Genomic DNA, 23,512 nt, shown 5'->3' with positions numbered 1-23,512 from the left:
ATACGATGTGGGGTGACGACCTTGTGATCATACTATATTCTCTTCCGGCTGCTTGAGCTTAACGGATTTCATCCTTCTCTCCTTACGCAGGTCAACTTTTTGTAAGCTCTCTCCAATAATCTCCGGAAATAAGTAACTCCCTCGTTTTGCTTGGGATCTTTGTTATTCTTGCATTTTTTTGAACAACCGCTATCTTTCGACATCTATCTGTCTCGGATCTCAACCTTCCAGCATGACGGCAGTCTTCGCTCTTTTAGCCTTGACCATGTCGGCCCTTGCTCGAACTCTCGCACCTGGCTGGAACAACCCCAAAGGCACAATAACTTCGACGACTTATACAACCACGACGTATTGTCCTATTACATCAGCCGAGACCAAAGTAAGTTTCCCGGTGACCTACCTACCACACTTTCAACAGAAAGCTAACAACATGTTCAGTTAGCGACTGCCGTGATCTTCACGGCCTGGATTACTTCAATAGTCACGCTAACAAGTTGTGTTGGCGACCACGCAGGTCCAGGGGGGTTCCTGACCGTAACTGGTCCGACCGGCCTTCCTACTTCCACAACTAAAGTATGGATTCGCAGCCTATGGAGGTCTGATAGAAAAGCTTATCATTCTCATCAGGTTTTTGTCACTTATACAACCACTTTCTCGGTTACGGAGACTCTGTAAGTCATTATTTCTGTCACCCCGGATCTATATATTCGGGGTGCATGCTACCGTGGGATTTCTGATCTAATCGACTCTTCAGAACGGTATCTGGAAGCATTTCTCCAAGCATATACACGACTATCTCTGTGGTTGAGACTGGTAGATTCTTACTCAGTGTAAATCTCGGCTTTACTAATATGATGTGAAGCTGTCCCAACCACATATCATGCTGCTGTTGCAATTCCTCAATGCACTTCGTAAGTATACGCTTGTTCTCCTAGGGAAATATTCGTGATCCATTACTTACAGACCAGTAGTGTTGAAAGCGAAGCGTGTGAGACGTACACTACGATCTCTCCCGTCACCCAAGCGATGGGAATTATTGGGCAGGTAGGCTCAAGTCAGCAGATATATATGAATTCAGACCCTAATATCAACAGGTGATTACTGGCACCGACACGTACACCACTACCTCGATTGTTAGCTCCCACATCCCATCCAGGATCCAAGAATAGTGAGCACTTCATGTATGTTCTTGTAATGGTTATCTGCTGACAATTCCAAGCAGTACCCTTACCAGAATGACTACTTGCATTGAATTGTCCTATGAAACTTCTAGCTTGCGACATTCTATCACGGATATCGAGGCTTTCTATATAACTCTTGGCTCACGATCAACAATTACCATTCGGGAAATCCTGACTAGTACCATCCAAATTACATCTTGGAATGCTAGTGTACCTACCTCGGAACTTCCGACGACCGAAGCAACTATCTATGTCTCACCTACTCTCTCTACAACTTTACCAGAGACGGAGGTGATTACGTACGTATAGTCACCCCTTTTTTTGCTTTGCAAGGCATCATACAGCTCTTATGGGCATTCGAGAAGCTAGAATTGTCCTAATTCTTTGGTCTCTGCTACAGATCCATTTGCACTGGGCTAAAGATGACACTGACGCTATAATAGGGTTCCGTCTGATATAACCATGAAAAGCAGAGAAGGGGAAATCTACACCTCCATGGCCGCGCCCATGATATCAACATTCACAGGGCCTCCCTCAACACCCACGACAATCATCCCTTTTATCCAAAATTCAACGATCATGCCTTCTCTATCAAACTCAACAACATCCGCTCATCTACAAGTGTCTTATAACACCACAGCAACAACGAAGGTGCCAACTACTAGAGCTACGGCTCTCCTGGGATCTGCGTAGATTCTCGACCTATGTTGTTCGGAAGACCTCAGAACAGATTAGGAGAATACGGGAACTCCCCTTTCAGTGACATACGGACACCAATTATAAACGGCTTAACACGTTTCTCTTGGCATAGATTGGTACAGATTCGGAACCTGGAAAAGAACTCCTTGGCAAGTTGTGAACAGATGATAGGGTGCCTTCAGGGTCGAATCGTTAACTTTGTAGGCTGATGTCACTTGAGTTGGATATACCTAGGTACAATGTATTGTATGTAAAATACTCCTAGCTATCGCTGGTTATAGGCTTTTTTGGGGGGGTTAGCATGTAGTGTAGGGTAATCAGAAGTTATAATTACTGTAACTCTCGAGAAGGGAAAGTATTCATAGGCTCTGTGAAGCCAACCCCTGAGTAGAAGCTCTGACATTGATTCCAATAGATGCCGTGTATAATATAGGTATCAGTTACTTATATCTTATCTACCTAGGATTGGGTTATCCGTTGATTACCTATCTGGGAATATTCAGTTAAATAACCAAGAGGTTTGAAAAATGCCTCTGAGCCTCGTATCAGGAGACGCCATATAAGGGTTAGGAGGGAGGGGGAAAAAAAGAGTGGGGGGGAATAGATAAGATATGCACCGTACTGCAGATAAGGTACATAGGGAGGTACAAAGCAATGAAACGGAAGTCAACCCAGCTTTGACCCAAAAAGCACCTAATCTTAGTTGGATGCTTATGCTTCTCTATTTCACATCAAACCCAGACAAAGTTTATAAAAACAAAAATCCGTGCGAGATTTGCTTCAATAATCCTGGCTCATCCTACCCAAGTATCCTTAGTAAGCAAGATCGTCATAGACACCCGGAAACTCGACGGTATAAGATGTAAACCAACAGTCATGATTTCAAGAGTCAATTGAGACAGCCAAGCAGGCAAGAGAGCAGAAACGAAGGCGCAGAAATGTCTACAGTATCCAAATATCTCCCGTTTGCGCCCGCCACCACAACCGCTCAAGCCGGAACGTATCTCTTCGCCGTTTGTCTGTTCTCCATCTCCTTCCTGGTCTTCCTCAACAGCAGCGTATCATTTGTCATTACGGATTTAATAGGGCGGAAAGACTCTGTCGGGGATCTGGTGGGAACGCTCGGCTTCGCAGATGAGTTGGTTGCGCTGTTCGCGTGTCCATTGTGGGGTATACTTTCGGACAGGCTTGGTGTACGCATTGTATGCGTACTAGGATATACAATTGTGGGAGCGGCCTTGCTTCTGTTTGTACAGGCTCGAAATGTTTACCCGCAGCTTCTTCTGGCAAGAATGCTGTTTAGTATTGGTGGTGCAGCGACGTGAGTACTTTGTCACTGCAGACCCGAGACCATTGACTGACTTGTGTTCCAGTGCCACGATGGTGACAGCCATACTCCCCTCAATGACCGGCAACTATGGAGACCAAGCAATTGGAAACACACCTTCGACAATAGATGGAAGTGTACAGAATAGCGTTGCGCCATCTCTCGATTCCGAAGCTACCATTACTCCTGCAACATACAATGGCAGACCGAAAGCCACGCATACCGATAATAACCCATCTACAACGAAATCTTCATCAAGTACCCCGAGACTGGCAGGCTTGGTTGGCGTTTTCACCGGCTGTGGGGCCTTAGTAGCCCTGAGCCTTTTTCTTCCACTGCCTACACAATTTTCCCGTATTGATGGGGTATCGCAGGGTCAGGCCGTAGCAGACAGCTTTTATGTTGTTGGTGGAATATCATTTCTAGTTGCTTATTTCTGTTTCCTTGGGCTCCGTGGACTGCAGGGTGAAGAGGGAAAGGGCTGGCGCTTACTCCTTGGAAAGTCTCCGGTCTCTCAAGGATATCAGACCGCGTCTCAGTCAGATGACTCGGAAGAAAACGTCGTGCGAGCTCCTTTCCTACCATACTGGAGACTTCTGTTTGATTCTACAGTACTTGGGTTTACAGATGCTCGGATTGGGTTGGGCTATCTTGGAGGCTTTGTAGCCCGAGCTTCTTCTGTGGGGATCTCCCTCTTCATTCCGCTCTTCGTCAACTCCTATTTCATTCACGAGGGCTTCTGCCAGGGCTCCCCCAATGACCCATCTCCTGAGCTTAAGAAAGAGTGTAGGGCAGCGTACGTTCTCGCTGCTGAACTGACAGGGGTCTCGCAACTTGCTGCCCTTCTCTGTGCGCCGCTGTTTGGATTCCTTTCGGATCGCTATCGTAGATTTAATGTACCGCTTCTTGTGGCTAGTGTCTTTGGAGTCATTGGATACACAGCCTTTGCGATGCTTACTAGCCCGGAACCAAAGGACATCAATGGCAGAGGAGGAAGTCCAGCGGTTTTTCTCATCGTGGTCCTTATAGGCATTAGCCAGATCGGTGCCATTGTGTGTAGCTTAGGTCTCCTTGGCCAAGGTGTTCTTGGTGGTGGTGGTGGAGGCACTGACGTTCCTTCTCAACTTGATTATTCTCACTCTTCGGCTTCCGTTACTGCTGACTCTGTTGAAACGACGCCGCTCGTGGCATCTCGATCGCCAGCTACAGCTCACTCCTCCAGAAGCCATCTCAAAGGTTCCATTGCTGGCGTTTACAGCCTTTCAGGGGGGGCAGCCATCTTGCTACTAACAAAGCTTGGAGGATACCTTTTTGACAGCTTATCGAGGTAAGAACTTCTAAAGTTTGAAAGCGTATTTCGAACCGATCATTGAGCACCGATGCATACATTTCTCTGGTGACATGTCTGGAGAGTAAAGTTGCTTCACGTCTCATGGATCATGTTTCATATCTCTCTTTCAATACATAATTGCTGACTTTCCGGCTATATAGTGGAGCCCCATTTTACATGATGGCAATTTTCAATGGGATCCTATTCATCGTGGGTATCGGAGCTGGAATTTATCGCGAGGTTCGGACTCGTAAACAGAAATCCTGATCCTACCCAGTAGTGTCGGATTTTCAAGATGTTTAATAAAGCTCTGCCATAATGGGGCATTGATTCTCAGCAGGCCAGATCACATGGTGGTTCAAAAATCTTGAGGGGGAATGAACTTTCATTGCCTTCTATCTCCTAAAGGGTCTTCAATATTCCTCTACGTAGTTGACCTGCGCGCGACTGCGTGTGGATCTACGCACGACCTCCCTCGCATTTCCCATTTCCTTGGAGCTAGCATTCGGCGATTTTGACTTTCGCCTCCTTCGAACTTTCACTGGTGCCTCATCATCTGAGCATATCCGGAGAGCCCTTTCTATGGCCTTCCGAACCTCCTTTTCTACGGCCTTTCGAACCTCCTGGATAGCCTTTGCCGACTTGGGGTTTCGCACTTTGCGAACCATTACTGGTTCTTCATCATCTGAGGACGTGTTAGTAGTTTCGCTCTCAGACTTTCGTACCTCCTGGGTAGTTTTTGTTGATCCTGGCTTTCGCCCTCTACGAACCACTACCGGCCCCTCGTCATCTGAGCATAACTGAATAGCCTCTTTTACGGCTCTTCGTACCCCCTGTGCAGATTTTGCCGGGTCTGGCTTTCGTCTTCTTCTTTGAACTGTTACCGGTTCCACGTCTTCTGAGGACGTGCTAGTAGCTTCGCTCTCGGATTTTCGTACCTTCTGGGTAGTTTTCGTTGATCCTGGCTTTCGTCCTCTACGAACGACTACCGGCCCCTCGTCATCTGAGGATAACTGATTAGCCTCTCTTGCGGTTTTTCGTACCCCCTGGGCAGGTTTTGCCGACTCTGGCCCTCGTCTTCTTCGAATTGTTACCGGTTCCTCGCCTTCGGAGGATATAGAAATAGCCCCTTTTCCAATTCTTGGTTTCTTCTGGGCTATCTTTGCTCGTTTTCGTTTTTGTCCCCTAAATTTCTGGACCGGTGCCTCGTCATCTGGGGGTATGACAACGATGGTATCGTTGTCTGTTTTTGCTTCGTCTTCAAGCCAATCCTTCCCGAGTGCGGATTCAGTGGAGTAACGATTTCTTGGATACCTTGCTGGCCTTTCGTGCTCCTCCAGCGCAAATATATCGGAGTAGTGATCTCCCGCGAACATGAGCGGCCTCTCATGCTCTTCGAGTGCAAATCGCTCGCTATAGTAATCATGCTTGGGAATTATGATGAATGGTGCGAAACGATCCTTAGTGGTGATTTTCACTGCCGGCGCTGGGAGGTTGGGAGTTGCCTGATTCTGCTCAGTTAGAGAATGACTGTTATATTTTGCTGGGGAGCTGGGATTGGTAAGATGTGTTTTGTCCGCCTCTCCCCTGGAAGCGACCAAGCTGCAAGCCATGATGTCCTGTGGCACCGCGCTATGAGGGTGATGGGTACAAAGTTTTGGTGTTGGGAACGACATGTTGGGTGACTTAGATATGCGCTCCTTGGGGGGCACACAAGGAGCTTAAATACCTGGACGATATAAAGACAACCTGTAGAATAATATGGCGAACTCGCTCTTATTCTTATTCGCCGTCCCCTTGTGTGCTATTTTTGTGAACAAAGGCAGGATCGATCACAAGCCTCTATTAATTATCAATCACTATGATAGCAAGAATGCGTTTGGCGAGTCAAAGGACTGCCAGTTGAGAATGGCTTGTCTGAATGCAGCATGTTGTTGACCGTTTGGGGGAAGGGAGGATATCATACTCACGTGATTATCCAACATGTGATTGTACCTGCGGGGTATGACGTAGATGCCTACCTACACCGACCTTGGGTTTCGGCTTCTTCACACCCAGAAAAGGAAAAATACCGTCCATAAAGCGTTTTGACGGCAGTAACACAATAGATATAACAGTACAAGGTTTAGGGTCATCACGGAGGACCGTGATTCACAATTGCCTTAGTACATACAGTACCTGGGGAGCACGGCATTCTTCATGACCACACCACCAGTCAACAATCAATATCGACCTACTGGACTGTCAACTTCGAATCCAACAAAGAAAGAACATTGATATTGATCATTATGTCGGGCATTCCAGTTTGTAAGTGTATTCAAAGAGTGACTATTCTAATTATTCCATATTACGGACACAATCCATGAGGATGAATGCAACTCATGCTACTTGAAATCCTGAACTATCTCCACATCATTCTTAATCAAGATAAACCGACTCTCTGACTGTCGTCTTCTAGACACCCGAGATCCAATAAACCCGTCCAAGGCGTCTGGCGTTACTCCGCAAACTCAGCGAGGCCCTCCTCGTTCAGACGCCTCACCACCGACGACGACTGCTGCATCCTCCTCTTCATACCCAGCTGCACAGCCAGGTGCAGCTGCGGTGCCCGCGCCAACCAGTGCCGCTCAGCATTATGCACCTGTACAACCTACCTCTACCGCCAAGACCGATCTCGACATACCCCCTCCCCCTCAATCGGGCCCAGTTCCTACTCCGTTAGCAAGCTCAAGGAAGATACCCCCTCCTCCCAAAGCATCCGAAAAGTCCCAAGCCCCACAGCAACCATACCCTCCTCGAATGTCTATTCCTCCTCCTACCGCAGCATATGGCGCCCAGCCTCCTGCCTCATCGAGCAGTATGGCGACGACCTCTTCTTCAGCGTATCCTGTTAACCTACCCACTGCTTGGAATGGAGCTCCCCGACGAAGCCTTGAGCATCCACCCGGCTATCAGCAGAACAAATACGCCTCGGATTTCACAAGTGATCCGAGATGGGCACAGGGGACCAGTAATTCTTCGGGCCTAGGAGATAGTCCTGAGAAGACTGGTGGTATTGACACTGAGGACGTATGGAATACAGCCAAGCAGTGGATTTCTGCAGCGGGGGAGAAACTCTCACAGACAGAAGCTGAAATCTGGCGGAGAATTAGTAAGGAATGAATGTTTCCTCCTGATTCGGAAACATTGCCTGTTATGTACTCCTTAATGATCGCCGGGGAACTGCAATCTCCAGGCTGGGAATAACTTTATTCTCTATGGATTCCGTACTTCGTTGGGGTGGTTTCTGTAGTTCTATGCGAAGAATATGTTTCGTTCTGCTGATGGATTATAAGGTTTCGTTTCCGCATGAATCGTGTTGGTGTTGCGGCTGAATATCTCATCGTTGAGCTGCGGGAGAAATCATGAGTTTCGATAAGATACCAGGAGGGGTGGAGCGTGGCTGGGAATGGAGGCTGTCATCGGTGCGATAGCCTGAGCAGGATCAGATAGCAGGACGAGCGGCACGCGTCTGTACGCGTGGACATGTATCCGATTAACTTCAGTCCAAAATGTCACCATTGCCGCTGGATCCTCATAGGAGCGGTGCTATTGACAGGTACCACCCCCCTCCAACAAGGATGACACTTCCCATATTCAGCGGCGAACTTCATGCAAACTTGACAGGCACAGCCGGCCACACCAAGCGTGCCCCTCACCCGGCGTGTTTGGTGCGGTAGGACCACCCGGCAGGATCGCAGGGCTGCAAAAGGGGTGAGAAGCCGTCAGCGTATGCCCATCCGAACATCTTGTATCCATTGTGGGTGCGGTTCCTGAGAGTCTACGAGGTACGCTTTACACTGTAAGGTACGCTGCGTACAGAGACAAGGACAAGTACCGGTATCCCATTTATCCGATCCCGACAAAAGTCCGGCAGAACCCGGGTCGGGATTCGGGAAATCCGTAAGCGAGGCGCCGCCTATCGCTGATGGGACGGTCCGTGTTTCAGACCAAGATCCTCAAACGCGTCGCTAAGCAGCCCCCCGTCGCGCTCTACAAATGACAGCAGAACCCAACGTCCTCTCTCACACTCCATGAAACCTTTCCTCCTGTGGGCCCTCGACATCAACGCTCCATCACTCGCAGATAACCGGATACTGCGAGCACGTCTTGCAAGCATGATCAGCCTGTCAGGCCACGTCTGCTCTGTCCAGAGTCTAGGCCGGGCCCCTCATCGACGGTGCTCTGCTCCGTGGTAATCTGATCGCACTGCCGCTTTGAACCCCGGCGGCCCCCGTCGTTCTTATTATTAGGGCTGATATATCTCGGTACCAGTGTGTTGTACATGCCCAACGTCCGGGGACAGACCCTGGAGTCTGGTGGTGACAGTGGGGAAGATCCTCGAAACAGAGCCGAATCTTATAGCCACACAGACTCCTTGACCGCGACTACAGCAGGTAGGCTGGCTGTTGGAGGGGCTCGAGTAGACAGGTGCTCAGATCCGATTGGCCCCCATTGATCTCCGGCTGCTTGTGGACATCTGTCAGTTCCAGACGTTACAGGAAGGCCCCGCTGAGGTTGTCCGTTGGCTAAGTGGCACGACACAATTGTGGCGTCTCCGGTGTTCGAGACTGTGGCGGGCGGATGCTTCATATAATGGCATCCACCCTCAGCCCGCTCTTCCTAGCCTGACATACCCCAGATATGATCAATTGAGTATGGTGGCGTCGATATGAGACATGACAAGCCACCCCCGTCTGGACTACTGGATGAAAGTGCTGGTATCTGTTCCAAGAACAGTACCTTCAGGGACCGAGGAGACTGATTCCCGACAGCCCATCCGGTCTTGACACCGATCACTGAACTTCAGCCTATCAAGGTACCCTTGGGGGCCTATACAAATCGGCCAACCGGACTTTCAGACCCCACGAGTCAAGGCGCAAGTTTTGAGGGGTCTGGCTTGTATCAGGAAAACCTGGCAGGGGCCTTTAGATGACAGCCCCAGACAAGGCTGTTGACTCGATCGAGCAGTTGCAGGCCGTCGGCTCGATTGTCTTCCTCTCTTATACCTCTGGGGTCTCTGCACTGCCCCTCTTCTACCTTTTTCGCGTCGTCCGAATCGCATTTCTTGCTTTCTTTATTCGGCCAGTCACTCTTTCGCAGCCCTTTTCCTCATTTCGCTTTTCTCTGCTCTATATACTGGGAGCTGGCTCTCATCTACTCCAGCCTGCGCCGATCACCCAAAGAGTTTGTTTCTATTTTTTGCATAGAACAACTCATCACACTCATTTCCGCCCTCCCAGGTATACGATTCTAGTAATCTGTAACTACATCTTCATCACAGGGCATCTCTATACAGTTTCGGTTCAACTGGGCGGGGCACAAAAAATTTACGCACTCCTTAAACTTACCCGAAGGATAGTATAACATTTTGAGTTGCACACTTACCGATCTTATCAAGCCTGGTGAGCTATACAAAGCCTATACCCTTCAACTTAACCGGTTCACTCTTGCTACCTGGCCTATGCATTGTCCAACACTTTCCTCTTCATAATCCTTCATAAGTCTTCATAAGCCCATCAAGGCTGACGCCCGATACACCCAGCCTTAACAGGTTGGGACTTTGATTCACAATCGATAACGTGGACAACACATCACCATGGACTCCAACCAGGCACAACTGTGAGGCGTCCTCCAACTTTCTTCCACAGTACCATAACTTACACACTAGTTAAGCCATCATCGACTATCCACACCCTCCTTCACGTTCAATCTAGATAGCAAGTTTAGAAGAGACTTCCCCCCTCGATCATTTGCGCCGGCCGTCTCCATGAATCCAACCGAGTCATCAGCGAAGACTGAACAGGTCGGACTTGGGATGTGGTCTTCTCCAACCCCTCATACTGTACCAGGATCTCGGCCAGCAACGATACATGACGCAGGATTCTCCTATTGCATGCCTGAAGAATATACATCCTTACCAGCATGGGACTCTTCCACCATGCCAATGCAACTGCTCAGCGAGGGATTCCCCCAGATGTATGAAGTACAACAAGATTTGTATTCTTCCTCATCTATTGGAGAACGTAAGCCAATGTCCATTCATAAAAGAATTTGACGAGAATAACATCTAATGAAGGCACAGATAATTGGCCTTTAAAGCCCTGCGACGATGGCTTGGACCTGCAAACTCTGGATACGGACTTGAATATAGGCCAGGCATATACTACTGATGAAGCTATACCAATCCTTGATATAGGATACTCTGGATCCGCAATGGATAGTGATCGTCTTAGTCTCGATCAATCGCGCAGTTCGCGACGTATGTCTGGCTCCTCTTTCACGATGTCGACTACAGGTGCTCTCTCAGACATGCCATCATATGAAGACTTTTGCACAACATTATCAGAAGCACCATCACTTAGTTCAGATTATCCACCGACTTCAAATCGGAATTCTCTTATGTCATCGACTCAATTGTCACCTGTGGCCTCGCCGAGAATGACCCCTCAAAACCGTTCTGAGTTGGTCCGCACACATAGTCGAGGCCGAGCCTCTCCTTCGCCACGGCCAAGCATGCGCTCAGCACCGTACAGTATGGACAGCAGCCGGAGTAAGAGATGGTCGACTGGGTCTTATGCTCCTTCACAAAATAGACGGCCAGCGCCCTTTGTTTTTCACCAAGGGCATGATACTCTCACTTCCCACACCTCGAAAATATCGAAGCGATATTCGGATTCTCCAGCTCTCTCAAACAAACAACTTTCTTTTAACATCAACAGTTTACAAACGCAGCAGCAGCCGTTTTTCATGGCAAACCACGCTGGCTTCTCCCGGAATAGCTTCCTTGTTCCGTCTCACAACTACCGCGAGCCTCACCAGTTCGACACCCCACCTCCACTTCTTTCAAACGGTCTCTTTCGAATCTTGCAAAGCAATGCAGATTCTCTCACCTTGCCTTCACAATATACTGATTTGAGCGACCCGCCTGACCTGTTTGCATCTCTTCATGAGGAACAGACTCCACCCCCGCCGGAGGATATGAATCCGAGTGATCCCGATCTGATGCCGCATGAGCAAGAACTTCGCTTCGATGGCGACCTCTACACGCCCCGTTGGGTTCGTGGCCATGGAAATAAGCGCGAGGGATGGTGCGGGATCTGCAAGCCTGGAAGGTGGCTTGTCTTAAAGAACAGCGCCTTCTGGTACGACAAAAGTTTTACCCACGGTATCAGCGCTGCAACAGGCAGCCCATTTCGAGAGCCTCAAGAAACTCGGCGCATGGACGGTAATCCTGATGTTTGGGAAGGTCTGTGCGGAAGTTGTAACGAATGGGTCGCTCTCGTGAGTAGTAAGAAGAAAGGAACCACTTGGTTCAGACATGCATACAAAGTAACTTGCGATTATACTCTCAACCACTTGACGAGATGAAAGCTGACCCTCTTATCAGTGCCATACGCACCCAAAGATTAAAGATGCCCCGAAACGTCGCCGGGAATCCTCCCATACTCGTGCGCCGGGTGCTTTCCCCCCGGCAAAGCCCAAGCTGGATACCCCAATGACGCCGCAAATGACCCCTAGCAACTCGGTGTCGAGTACACCGACGCCCGGAGTCTTCCAGCAGCGCCAAACGATCAACTCTTTGGAGAATCCTCCGGGGATGATTTAATTGCTCTTGTATTTGACTATCGGCTTCTCCACGACTGACGAACCCACTTACAACGCACGAATCACATAGTCTCACCGGTAAAGTGATACAGGCGCAGGGTGCCTGGACGGCGACCATTCTTTGAGGTTGATGAACCAGCAGGAGTGTGGCTTTTGCTGATCTACGGAAGGGCAAGGATTTAATCATCTGTGGTATATTACGAATATGATAGTGTCGGTAGATACCCGCCATAGTAGTTTGGTAGACAGCTCTAATGACCGAAATGACAAGCCCCGATTGGGAAATGCGAGCATATCTTCATGATAGGTAAGAGCCCGAGCGCTTCATAACAGAACAGATTGAATGTGAAGGAGACCCAGACCCCTTTCCCGCAAGGAGAAGGTCGGGGGATCACCTGATGACGTGTCACGATTTTCAACGCGACACAGAGCTGCCGTGTTCTGAAGCCTGGAATGCCGTCTGCGTGGGAATCCTTTGTAATATTGCCGCGTGACTGGACATTTCCGTCTGTCAAAGGCAGCATCCCATTGCGAGGAAGATGTGCAGCTATCGGCGCTCGACGCCCGATATCAAGACAGCTATAATGGAGTTGAATGGGCAACGAACAGCAGCCTGCCCGGACACAGACACGTATTTATATTTATTTACTTGGGTGGGTACTCGAGAAGAAAAAACTGCCTACCTAAGGAGCTAGTAAATTGCCTAAGTTCCAGCCTAATTTTCAAGTGCCTGAGTTGTACCTGACTACTCTGATTCTAGTCGCTCGCAAGGCTGGTTGCTTTTTCTCGGAATATCAGATCCTGATGTGACCCAATCGGGCCAGTCTGCGCAGTACATAAGGTAAGGTACCTTACCTCGGATGAAACGAGATAGAATAAAGACAAATACAAGACAAAATCAAAAGAAATACCTACAAACAAACCCAGATCAAACACAACGGAGGACAGATAGAGGCCCCGTCTGAATCGTGATTAATACTTCGGCCGTTTAAGAGTCTATTTAGCTCGGGCGCTCGACTTACTCGTATGTAAGACTTATAACCTTTGCCTACCGCGCTACTCAGTCTCCGCACGACAGAACGGATTGTACCTACAGTAGCAAGTTGCCTAGGGAGGTACTTGACAGGTCCTCCATGTGTGCCTTGCGTCGAGCTACTGTACAATGTCCATACGATCCTGGCCCTTCTTCCGCCTGGTACAGGACAGGACAGGACGGAGTAATGAATAATACTCCAATGGTTCTCCATGTCCGTTATCCCCTATCTCCCTCCCCTACGTCTTCATCTATTCCGCTCTCCTCAGAACAACCCTCGCTATTTATGATGATGATGATAATGATGATGTGATGATTGTGTGTGCCATCAACGACAGAAGACCCTTTACCGCTTCGCTCTCCTCCTGTTCGCCCTGAAGCCTGTACCCCAAGTGGCTGGCTGATTGTGTAAGATCCATCCCCGCCTCTACGGCTCAGCTCTGTTTGCACATCCCCGTCGTGCTTACGACCTCATTTTTTGATTCGAACCCCTCTCGGAGACAATAATCGTCAAGAAGGGTCTTGATATTGCCGGTGGGTCGAATTGACAGCTCCCCTCTTCACCTATTCAAAAGACTAACTCCATGTTTTGCCAGTTCCCCTAGATCCTGCTCTTCCATACATTGAACTGGGTGAACCGCTGCCTGGTCCTCGACACTCTAAAAACGACCTGTATTCGAAGCTTGGAGCTGTATGCGCTTCACTGCCACACTGGCTGCGGAGGACTCAGCAATATTCGACGGAAATAAAGGGCAGAAGTAGGGTCGAAGAGGACCTCTGGAAGAGAAGCCTGCCAAGCATTGTGCAGGGCCATTTCCTCAGTGGCTATTGCCATACGTTAGCAAGTTGACCTTGCTATGAGTTGGGAGCAACCGTCGTGCAGGTAGAGCGGCAACTATATATCTCCTATGGATGATCCTGAAGGCTAACGATATGCTGACAGCTTTGGGACTCCAAACGCTCAACCACCCACACCGACCCAAACCCCAAAATCTGCCCATTTCCCAAGCCCGACACTTCTTGAAACGCCGAGGAACAATACGACTTTTGAGAACCGCAGCGGCTGGACGCCAACCTTTGCCGAGGAATACTCTGTCTTTGATACAACCCCCGGGCGTCTCACTGGCCACCATCGCTCGTTTGTGGACATCGCCGCAACACCACAGATCCCGTCTGCATATACCCAGAACAGACGACTTTCCAGCAGCGCAGGGGATGCTGCGGCTGAGCTTTCAACTCATGTTCAGTTATCGCCAGACCCGAGTATACCACTTCCTCCCAACGAACCCTCGAATCGGCGGCCTCCTTCTCCTGCCGCATACCCCACCAAAAGTGGCCGCTTCGATGACAGCACGAAGAAGGTGACACCAAGAAAGCCGAGGAAACGTCTGGAGGAGGCATTCAGTGGACAGACCGCTACTCCTCCACAGACGGCATCCAAAGGGACCAGAAAGCTTGCGCCGAAGATATCCACGGAGACAATGCAGAATGGTTCTCATGATAGCCAACATGATAACTGCGGAACGCCAACACATCCCCCTGGGCTTCTGTCATTCCCTCCAACCTCTGCTGATATGTTCGGCTATCCTATGTCGGCGCCTGCCACTGCGCCTGTCTTTTCCAATGGCAGGTCATTCTGGGACCCAGATACCAACATGAGTGGCATGGATCTGGACTTTTCAACAGAGGATTACACCGGATCTCATCGAACCAGTGACTTTGATTGGGGGAGAGATAATCAAATGTCCCAAAACGTTGTAAACGCGCCTTCGAATCAAAACCATAGCGCCCCTCTTAAGCGGCAACGACCCTTGGCCCCCAAAGCCCCCGCTCCAAAGACCGATCTCCCAACATCCCTATCTCACTTTGACTTTACCAGCACCGACAAACCCTCTGTTTCCGGTGACCCATTCTCTGCTGCAACATTGGAAGGAGGCGTAGATCCAGGTCTTTTGTTCGGCCGAGCCCATATGACTTCAGGACTCGATGATGTCTCTTTGCCCACCACGCGTCCTGCCACGAGCTATATTGCCCGAGAGCCTTATGAGCATCAGCTGCGGGAATCGAGAAGAGATCAAGAGGAGCTTCGCCGATCGCGCAGTGCCCGCGAAAGTAGCACGGGTCGTCGCTTTGAAAGAGGAACCGTGAGCTCGCCTGTCAGAAGCCATGCACGCCCAATCTTGCAGCGGAGCGTCAGTGATAGTCGTGCAAGGAGAAGTCAAGGTACGTGATTCCCTAGCTGAAGCGCACTCTCAGACTACTGACTTGTGTTCAAGACCGAATCCTTCCTCGTACTGGCCGGTCTTCACCCCTAAAGCTTCGGCGTCTAGACAGCCTCACTTCTATACCAGAGTCACCCGTACTAAAACCTCGAACGGAGGTAGTCTTCACCATAGACTCAAAGGGAAGGGCCAGGACCGAGACTGTTGTAGCCAGCGAGACACCTAGACCCAGGAGAGGCCCGTCATCTTTCTCACGAAACGAGGAGTGGGAGTCTTCGCAATACGAATCATCTTCTGATGAAGAACCGATTATTTTGCCAAGTCGAAGCACCTCATTCAACCTTCCATCTCAACCAAAAGGACCAAGGCTTGCCAGGTTCGAGACTTCTAACCATGCTACCGATATTCGAAGGCACAGCACAACTGGCAGTGTCTATAGCCGGTCTGAATCCTCCAGTCAACGGTCTATGCATCTCGAGGGAGTCGAGAGTGAAGCTGAGACGGTGGTGGAAGAGGACGAGGGCTCTGGCAATGCAACGCACGAGCTTCGGAAGGTGATGGAAAGCCGTAAGAAGATTAAAGATCGAAACCCCCGCCATCATCATTATGCCACTGGTACAACACCCCGAGCCAGCAGCATGCAATACGTCAACTATGGCTCTTCAACCAACCTATCACCAACGACTGTCACAGACCCCGATGGAGCCACGCCGTCCAGCATGAGAAGCGGTGCGACCAGGTGTGTCTGCAATAATGCTGAGAGCGAAGGCTTCATGATCCAATGGTAAATCTACTTGAACCATCGATATAACCAACTTGTCTGATATGGATATTTAACTGACGTTGTACCGTAGTGAGTCTTGCGATTATTGGCTCCATGGCCAATGCGTGAACATTGACCAACGCAGCCTTCCACCTGTTTATATCTGTGCATTCTGCGCGCAGACTCCAAACGTGCGGGGCGGTCGAATCAGAGATACGGTCAGAGGCGCTGCTCATCCTGGGTCCTCACCGCTGGCTCACAAATCATTCAAATCTTTGCGATGAAGTGCCGGGCCGATAATTCCACATCTCCACACCATCCGAGGAGCGCGTAATAAGCATTCTATCATTGGAGTCATCTCTACTTCCTCGTCCGCCCTGGAACTTCATACGAAAGCTTCAAAAGGCCAGCGACGATATTTGACATGCCCGCTACCTCTCAACTCCCCGTGTATATCAACACCTCCTTCAGTACTGAGTGTATTGATCATTCTCATTTGTCTCTTTGATACCCTCGGATAGAATTGTCAGACGTACTGTACAGCGTTCTATTTGGTCGAGCAATAGCAGTGAAAGGAACAACGGGCAATACGTGGATAGAAACAGATGAACCCGAAAACAGATTCAAATCCTACAAGAAGTGCAGTCTTTCTCATCGTGACAGAGGTAATGGATGTATTATGCTATATCAATACTACATGGAGTTGAGGGTACTGGCTATTGGCACTGACACGTTTAAGTGTAGATCCTGAGTGTATTGGCACTGTGTACCGTACGTGTAGATATACGTAGGGTGGGGTGTATGTATACATGCATAGATGTGCACGGAGTAAGGAGTGCCCATATTCCATCCTGATATATGAGGCACTTCGTGGGGGTGTCCGGTAACGGAAGGGTGCGGGGCAGGAGACAGCTCAAAATTCCACAAACTTGAACTGAACTCAACGAATCCAACATCATCAACTAACACCTTCACCTCGCTCAATTCCGCTAAACAAAAGAACAAAATGGCAACCCATAACATCGTAGTCTTTGGTGGCGACCACTGTGGTCCTGAGGTAAGTTCGGCTCGGCACAATCGTGGGAACCTAACTGACAAAGACCAACAGGTAGTCGCAGAGGCTGTGAAGGTACGATCGACCCGGCAAGCTCTAAGACCTGCATACCCGAATCCGACTGATGATTTTAGGTTCTCAAAGTGATCGAGGCAGAACGGCCAAGTGCTGGCAAGTTCAACTTCCAAGAACATCTTTTAGGTGGCGTTAGTACCGACTATCATTCTCCCCTCCAAGTGCACACAACCTGACAACAACTACCAGGCCTCGATCGATGCCACCGGTGAACCTCTGACCGCCAAAGCCCTCGAGGCTGCCAAAGCTGCAGATGCGGTGCTTCTCGGTGCCATTGGAGGGCCAAAATGGGGCACAGGCAAGGTCAGACCCGAACAAGGCATTCTCGCACTCCGCAAACAGATGGGCACATACGGTAACCTCCGACCCTGCAACTTCGCCTCGGAAGCTCTGATCGAGCACTCCCCTCTGAAAGCGGAAGTTTGCCGTGGAACCGACTTTATCGTTGTTCGCGAGCTCACGGGCGGCATCTACTTTGGCGAGCGCAAGGAAGATGATGGAGATGGAAGCGCATGGGACACCGAGGCATACTCGCGCGCTGAAATCGAGCGCATCACCAGATTAGCGGCGCACTTGGCTCTGCAGCACAACCCCCCCTTACCCATCTGGTCATTGGACAAGGCAAACGTGCTGGCTACATCGAGACTGTGGAGAAAGGTGGTTACAGAGGTTATTACCAAGGAGTTCCCGCAATTAAAGGTCGGGCATCACCTGATTGACAGTGCCTCTATGTTGATGGTGCAAAAACCAAAAGCGTTGAACGGTGTGGTGGTTACGAGCAATCTCTTTGGAGATATTATCAGTGATGAGGCCAGTGTCATCCCAGGAAGCATCGGCTTGCTTCCCAGTGCTAGTCTTAGCGGGATTCCCGACGGAAAGAGCAAATGCAATGGTATCTACGAGCCAATCCACGGTAAGTCCGCAGCCACTCAACTCTTGTATGGAGAGACACTAAAGTTTGATGATAGGCTCTGCACCGGACATCTCTGGTAAGGGAATCGTAAACCCCATCGGAACAATTCTTTCAGTGGCTATGATGCTCCAATACTCTTTGGGCCTCCCTGCAGAGGCAAAGGCTGTTGAGGAAGCTGTCCGAAGGACGATCGGGAATGGGGTCAGGACGAAAGATATCGGTGGTACCGCGACCACTATTGAAATGGGGGATGCGGTCGCTGCAGAACTCAAACTCGTCCTCAAGGAGATCAAATAGGTAATGATAGTTCGTGAAGAGTTCGGCAAGGTAGTCGAGCAATGACATCCAATACCAGCATATAAAGCACCATTTACTGAAACCCGAGTGCCCCTTTTCCATTCAAAAGACACCCTCACTGCGACACGTATCCCACAGATAGACCTCCAATTTTTTAGAGAAGAGATGATAGACATGACATACAGTAACGGCTTTCCAAACTTTGTAGATTCTTTCTCAATACCTGGCATGCAACGATGCTACGAGACTAAGAGTAGTTCACATATAACACAGATCAAGAAGACATTCGCGAACATATCCAGACAAACTATCCATTTCCCCATTTCTTTGCTTGTGGTTGCGTCACACACAAATCCTGAGCCATTTAATACCATGTGCACCTTGCACAAATACAATAGCCGAACAGCATAGAGACGTTACAACACGTAACAGCATCAAGTTTCCATGACAGTAATTTCTAGACTCCTGCTCTGACCATACTTTGATTGCTGTTTTGTAACAACACACAGAGTGTTCTGTGTCAAGGGGCCAGAGATCATGCGAGTTTACCTTCTGCCTTGGCTTCTGGAGTGATCGTTAGCTCATGTATATAATCATGTGCTATGTATAAGACAATTACCTTTGACCTGCTCAAAGACCTTCAACATCTTTCTCCGGGCCCCGAGAGCGTTCACACCTCTCTCCTCCAAGGCCTTCTCATCTAGCTCGACGAGCTCGGTCCAGTTCATGTCTTTGAGGTTGTCTGTATATTTGTGGAGCCTTAGACTTCTCAGCCAGCTGGGGATGTCCTGAAGAAGACTGGGATCCGTAGGATCCTCTGGGGGTTTCGAGCTACCCCTCCTACCACGTGGTGACCGACCTCTCGCTATCTCACTATGGTCAGACAGATAACCTTCATGCCCTCCCACCCCAAACTGAGCTAGATTCAGTGTGCCAAGACCGTTGTTGAGGAGTTGTGATGGCCCATCGTATGCTGTGAGAAAGCCGTTGTTCTGGGGAGAAGTGAACCCTAGCTGGCCAAAACCAGAGCCTTGCATGGCTAAGCCTGGGGAGCTGGGCCGAGATCTTCGGCCTGCAAAGCCAGAGTTCTGTTGAGCCTGCATCGCTAAAACCTGCTCTCTGCTCAAAACCTGCCCATGTTCGTTGATCATTACAACATTAGCTCCTGGTATGTTTCCAGGCAAACCGGGAGAAAGTGGGGCCTGACTGTTGGACCCATGACCATCATTCGACCTAGCACGGCGATATTTACGAACGTCGTCTAAGGCGAACCTATTGTTGACCGTTGAAAGAGCAGCCAGCTTCATGGCTGTAGCATTTGCAACCATGTCGGCCTGCGTTGAACTATTTGCAGTGTTGAAAGACGGGACCATTGGCGTGTTGACCATGGAGGCCCAGTTTCCATTTCCAGCATTGTAAGGGGAAAGTAGCGGCAAATCAGAGCCTTGATTATCGGGAGCTATAATAGTGGTGGTCTGCAGATTCGAGCCCTGACCAAGTGGTGAACGAAGCCCCGCTGATGGGGGAGGTTGCATAAATTGGCCCATGGGAGCCTGTCCAGAAGAAGACTTTGGCCGAGCAGCTTGGTCGTTACTCCGGGATCCCCATGGTGAGGCTGGAGGTTGGTTGTTGTTATCTGAAGCGTCACCGGGGCCAGATATGGTTGGTGCTGCAAGTGAAGAGCGTGGATCATATGCAGCGCTGTTTCGGTTGGAAGACGGCGGGTTTCCAGTCTGCTGAGTGAACTTGGCCTTCTCAGTTGCAATTGCAGCCGCAGCATCAGGAAACATGGCGTTAATTGTGGAGGGATCAAGTCCAGAATGCCTCTTCGTCGAGGGTGTCGCTGGAGGCCGGGTCAATGAGTTTCTGGAACCGTCAACGCTAAGTTTGTTCATAGCATCACTGAGACGACTCGACATGGGATCTTTGAAGAAGTTGGTTAGTTGGACGAAATTTAACCTCTCATAAACAAACGTACCTTTGTCAAAATTGGCAGGAGATAATACGCCAGACATAGGGTGGTTCTTTCCCATTTGTTGAAGTACTTGGATAAAAAATCTGATCTGCACCTGCGTTGTCTGCTGGAGTAAAGCATACAGAGCAGCGGTCCGCTCTGCCTCACTCAAAACTCTGAACCACTGCTCGATTGCACTCAACTCATCCTTGAAATCCTGATCCAAAGTCGCAGCAGCCATTTCCTCCAATGTTGTCTCATACTGGTCAATATCCGCTATCCATTGCTGGGCAATCTTGTCATTGGCATCATTCTCCGGCACACTTTGCCCCTGACCCTGTTGTGTCCCGTAGAAGTCAGATGAAGGACGAATCCGGCTGGATGAAGGCGAGCTAGAGAACGCTGCCATGTCTGCAGAGGCACGAAGATGATGGCCAGAGCCCACGGCACGCGAAGACGGTGGGCGGAGGGACGAGGTGCTGCTCGACTCGACCGGTGTGCTATTCCGATTGCCGATGGCAGACATGTTGAGCATTGTAGCGTCGGAAAAGAAGAGAGTGGGAGCTGGTCAAGGCAACTTTTCGAGAGACGCGAAGCCTGAAACAGAACTTTTCAGAACCAAGGCCTCGCTGCACGTCAATGCACTCGGGGACAAGCCACAGAAGAGCCCTGCACGCTTGGCCGGTTGGTGGCCGGTAAAGAGTATTAATAGCTGGTGTTTCGAGGCGACTTATTCCAGGATACTGATCAATGCGGATAATCGCGACTGAGGGGTCCTTGTCGCCTGATGATTCGTGAACGAGCCCTGGCTTGGAAGACGCGGAGATCGATGTTCGAGAGGAAGAGCTCCTGCAGTCCCGCTGGCCTCAAAGGAGAGTTCACTCGTCTGGAAGAAGGAGGTTGAAGGTCAGCTTGCTGTGTTCAACACTCGCAGAAGGGAGATGGATAGACAAGGCACCGCCAGCACCCAGGTCGTGGAGCTCTGTCTGTCTCAATGGCTGAGAGGAGCATTTGACTTACAGCGAACGGGGAAAGAACACAAAAGGCGACCAGCGGTTAAGTCTGGAGGACGAAAGAAAGAAAGAAGCTGCTCTTTTTTTTACTTCGTTTTCGCCCGGTTTTCTTATTACTATTGGTTTTGTAGCGGCGTGGAGCTGAGCACGAAGACGAAGACCCTCGCCGGGCGCTTGCATCCATATTGGGTTAGTCCGAGTCCTCGGTAGAGTCAGTAAGCGAGGGGAATACGGTAGAGGCACAAAAGGTACGGCACGTGCATTATATCATTCATTATATCATTCACTATTTGCCTGTTGTGGTGATTGACCTGGACTGGCCAAGGTTCTTATTATTATAATTATATGTACCTATGTATAGCCGCATCCCAGTATGCACAGCCACGAACAGTGGCCATTCTCAACTTCTCTGGGCAATATAGATCACTTTGGAATTTTATTGCAATATCTCTATCAAGCTGGAATCTGAGGCCTATGCAACTCGAAACCCCAAGCAATTCCCTTGCTTTCCATGTTCATTACCTACCTCCACACCGCTAATCACAGTTACAGGGCACTGTGGAGAGAACCTGAGAAACGTATTCAAGTGATAACTTGAAACTTCGAAATAATGAGTCAATAATCTGACCGCAAGGCCTAGACCATCTAGACGCCTAGCCTCTGGCCTTGGTGCAAACCCCACTTGGAGTCTCCCTTTGTAATATGTAACCCAATCTTCATGCACCGATACCTCGTGGGAAATCGAGAAAAGGTGTTTGGTAATGAAGGGGTCTGGAAGATAATCTTGGCACGAAGAATAATTCCTTCAGCTGATGAGCATGGAGAAAGGCTCGTAAAGCTGTACACACAAATGCCTTGTCATAATCGTCACACAATATAGTCGATTGGGGCGCACTGCGCAGATGGATGCGAAATTGCTCGTGTTGATTCTTTTGGGACCCTGGACTATCGTTCTGGGTCTTCTGTTGCGAATGATGTCGAATTGATCAAAATCCGCTTGTACAATGCAACCTTTGCCAATGCACCTATCGCAGCCAAATTCCGAGAAAATCAAGATTCATCATGATCTTCATGCCGACTCCCGCTTGCCCTCCCTGAACTCCTTCTATAAAATCAGTTGCGTTAGTACCCGTCGACAATGAGGTGTCTCAGCAGGAAGGCCTAGCTAGGATGGACGCACCAAGGCCTTCATCGTTCCGTGCAGGGCATGTCTGTGGTTTCTTCGGAACTTGGGGTCGGTGCCCTTAAGAGATGGGTATCTTGAGGTCTTTGGCTTCTTGATACTATAGGCCACATGTTAGATCAACACAGCCCATACCGGTTGACCCAGGATTCGCCCTACCCGTTGCGGTGCGCCTTTTTGCTCTGGTTATGCTGGGAGCTGTTCTTACTCTCTGTTTAATGTCAGTATAGTACAGGTGCAGCCTGGGAAGTGGTCTGAACGTACTCGCCATGGCGACGGATTTCAAGGAGCGAGCAGACTTGGACTACTCAATGATGTCGATGTTGGTGTGCGAAGTGTCGTTAATCTTTTCGATGAATTTTGAGATGGAGAATGTGCGAGGAGCTAAGATTAACGAACGCTAAGCCGAAATAGTAACATGGTATGTATACGTGCACGTGAACATTTAATAAATCGCCAAGGCTGATAAAACCCGAAGGCCTTTCCAATCAATGTCTCTAGCCCTTGAAATGGACAAGTCAGCGAGACACAGATCGAGAGCACCCAAATTAACAGAGCATGCGATAGCCTCAGAGGTGGTTGGTTCCGTCCATTGGTGTAAAGGGTTGTAAATTGCACCTGGGCGGCACCTATCGCAACTGGACCATTCATTTGAAAGGCCATCGAGAGCTGCTGACGGCTTTGTGCTCTCTGGGTCCATTCCGATAATAGCCATGCTTTGCATCGTGAGAGATGATGCCTCTGATATAATCAGCTAGTCCAGACAGTGCAAACAGTCCATACAGGCTCTGGTCGTATGGATTCGTCCTGGAAAAGCAGAC

At 49.5% G+C, this 23,512-nt stretch overlaps 10 protein-coding genes across 10 annotated transcripts; 7 read left to right on the top strand and 3 right to left on the bottom strand.

Annotated features, from left to right (window-relative positions):
* Positions 1-265: 265 nt before the first annotated feature.
* On the top strand, positions 266-1,874 carry M430DRAFT_19209 (hypothetical protein; the record flags this gene model as incomplete). Its single annotated transcript, XM_024864034.1, has 9 exons — positions 266-379; positions 439-573; positions 628-671; positions 755-813; positions 863-911; positions 972-1,044; positions 1,095-1,168; positions 1,223-1,480; positions 1,625-1,874. The coding sequence occupies 9 exons, from the start codon at positions 266-268 to the stop codon at positions 1,872-1,874; spliced, it is 1,056 nt and encodes a 351-aa protein (XP_024720958.1).
* Positions 1,875-2,818: 944 nt separating this feature from the next.
* Positions 2,819-4,804, top strand: M430DRAFT_102294 (hypothetical protein; the record flags this gene model as incomplete). The annotated part of the gene is made up of 3 exons (XM_024860781.1): positions 2,819-3,201; positions 3,254-4,534; positions 4,699-4,804. 3 exons carry the CDS (start codon positions 2,819-2,821, stop codon positions 4,802-4,804), a joined length of 1,770 nt encoding a protein of 589 aa, XP_024720957.1.
* Positions 4,805-4,907: 103 nt separating this feature from the next.
* Positions 4,908-6,297, bottom strand: M430DRAFT_35081 (hypothetical protein). Its single transcript, XM_024866673.1, has one exon. It carries the CDS (start codon positions 6,211-6,213, stop codon positions 4,951-4,953), a length of 1,263 nt encoding a protein of 420 aa, XP_024720956.1. The 5' UTR covers positions 6,214-6,297; the 3' UTR covers positions 4,908-4,950.
* Positions 6,298-6,825: 528 nt separating this feature from the next.
* On the top strand, positions 6,826-7,699 carry M430DRAFT_19206 (hypothetical protein; the record flags this gene model as incomplete). Its single annotated transcript, XM_024864033.1, has 2 exons — positions 6,826-6,844; positions 6,996-7,699. 2 exons carry the CDS (start codon positions 6,826-6,828, stop codon positions 7,697-7,699), a joined length of 723 nt encoding a protein of 240 aa, XP_024720955.1.
* A 1,640-nt stretch (positions 7,700-9,339) lies between these two features.
* On the top strand, positions 9,340-10,059 carry M430DRAFT_241685 (hypothetical protein). The gene has a single exon (XM_024865024.1). It carries the CDS (start codon positions 9,509-9,511, stop codon positions 9,941-9,943), a length of 435 nt encoding a protein of 144 aa, XP_024720954.1. The 5' UTR covers positions 9,340-9,508; the 3' UTR covers positions 9,944-10,059.
* Positions 10,060-10,068: 9 nt separating this feature from the next.
* On the top strand, positions 10,069-12,185 carry M430DRAFT_58732 (hypothetical protein; the record flags this gene model as incomplete). The annotated part of the gene is made up of 4 exons (XM_024868753.1): positions 10,069-10,198; positions 10,253-10,602; positions 10,662-11,908; positions 11,967-12,185. The coding sequence occupies exons 1-4, from the start codon at positions 10,176-10,178 to the stop codon at positions 12,183-12,185; spliced, it is 1,839 nt and encodes a 612-aa protein (XP_024720953.1). The 5' UTR covers positions 10,069-10,175.
* A 1,537-nt stretch (positions 12,186-13,722) lies between these two features.
* M430DRAFT_241624 (hypothetical protein) lies at positions 13,723-16,847 on the top strand. The gene is made up of 5 exons (XM_024865022.1): positions 13,723-13,751; positions 13,814-14,100; positions 14,161-15,440; positions 15,494-16,223; positions 16,294-16,847. The coding sequence occupies exons 2-5, from the start codon at positions 14,075-14,077 to the stop codon at positions 16,484-16,486; spliced, it is 2,229 nt and encodes a 742-aa protein (XP_024720952.1). The 5' UTR covers positions 13,723-13,751; positions 13,814-14,074; the 3' UTR covers positions 16,487-16,847.
* Positions 16,848-16,943: 96 nt separating this feature from the next.
* Positions 16,944-18,541, top strand: M430DRAFT_58730 (hypothetical protein; the record flags this gene model as incomplete). Its single annotated transcript, XM_024868752.1, has 5 exons — positions 16,944-17,259; positions 17,311-17,331; positions 17,391-17,462; positions 17,521-18,244; positions 18,300-18,541. The coding sequence occupies exons 1-5, from the start codon at positions 17,209-17,211 to the stop codon at positions 18,539-18,541; spliced, it is 1,110 nt and encodes a 369-aa protein (XP_024720951.1). The 5' UTR covers positions 16,944-17,208.
* Positions 18,542-18,859: 318 nt separating this feature from the next.
* On the bottom strand, positions 18,860-21,233 carry M430DRAFT_241661 (hypothetical protein). Its single transcript, XM_024865023.1, has 3 exons — positions 20,520-21,233; positions 19,161-20,465; positions 18,860-19,105 (listed from the first exon to the last, which is right to left on the bottom strand). Exons 1-3 carry the CDS (start codon positions 21,028-21,030, stop codon positions 19,077-19,079), a joined length of 1,845 nt encoding a protein of 614 aa, XP_024720950.1. The 5' UTR covers positions 21,031-21,233; the 3' UTR covers positions 18,860-19,076.
* A 1,344-nt stretch (positions 21,234-22,577) lies between these two features.
* On the bottom strand, positions 22,578-23,034 carry M430DRAFT_139961 (hypothetical protein; the record flags this gene model as incomplete). Its single annotated transcript, XM_024862638.1, has 4 exons — positions 22,956-23,034; positions 22,851-22,902; positions 22,689-22,791; positions 22,578-22,613 (listed from the first exon to the last, which is right to left on the bottom strand). The coding sequence occupies exons 1-4, from the start codon at positions 22,960-22,962 to the stop codon at positions 22,578-22,580; spliced, it is 198 nt and encodes a 65-aa protein (XP_024720949.1). The 5' UTR covers positions 22,963-23,034.
* Positions 23,035-23,512: the final 478 nt, after the last annotated feature.

This window comes from Amorphotheca resinae, assembly GCF_003019875.1.
Source record: "Amorphotheca resinae ATCC 22711 unplaced genomic scaffold M430scaffold_6, whole genome shotgun sequence".
NCBI classification, from domain to species: Eukaryota; Fungi; Ascomycota; class Leotiomycetes; order Helotiales; family Amorphothecaceae; genus Amorphotheca; species Amorphotheca resinae.
This window is presented reverse-complemented; position numbering and strand designations above follow the sequence as displayed.

Excerpts from the sequence above, each read along its gene's own strand:
- M430DRAFT_241661 (XM_024865023.1), bottom strand. The coding sequence starts at position 21,030 with ATGCTCAACATGTCTGCCATCGGCAATCGGAATAGCACACCGGTCGAG. Across the intron at positions 20,466-20,519 it reads TCCTGCCAATTTTGACAAAG|ATCCCATGTCGAGTCGTCTC; the intron begins GTACGTTTGTTT and ends ACTTCTTCAAAG. Across the intron at positions 19,106-19,160 it reads GGTCTTTGAGCAGGTCAAAG|AAGCCAAGGCAGAAGGTAAA; the intron begins GTAATTGTCTTA and ends CGATCACTCCAG.
- M430DRAFT_241624 (XM_024865022.1), top strand. The coding sequence starts at position 14,075 with ATGAGTTGGGAGCAACCGTCGTGCAG. Across the intron at positions 15,441-15,493 it reads TCGTGCAAGGAGAAGTCAAG|ACCGAATCCTTCCTCGTACT; the intron begins GTACGTGATTCC and ends CTTGTGTTCAAG. Across the intron at positions 16,224-16,293 it reads GAAGGCTTCATGATCCAATG|TGAGTCTTGCGATTATTGGC; the intron begins GTAAATCTACTT and ends GTTGTACCGTAG.
- M430DRAFT_241685 (XM_024865024.1), top strand. The coding sequence starts at position 9,509 with ATGACAGCCCCAGACAAGGCTGTTGACTCGATCGAGCAGTTGCAGGCC.
- M430DRAFT_35081 (XM_024866673.1), bottom strand. The coding sequence starts at position 6,213 with ATGTCGTTCCCAACACCAAAACTTTGTACCCATCACCCTCATAGCGCG.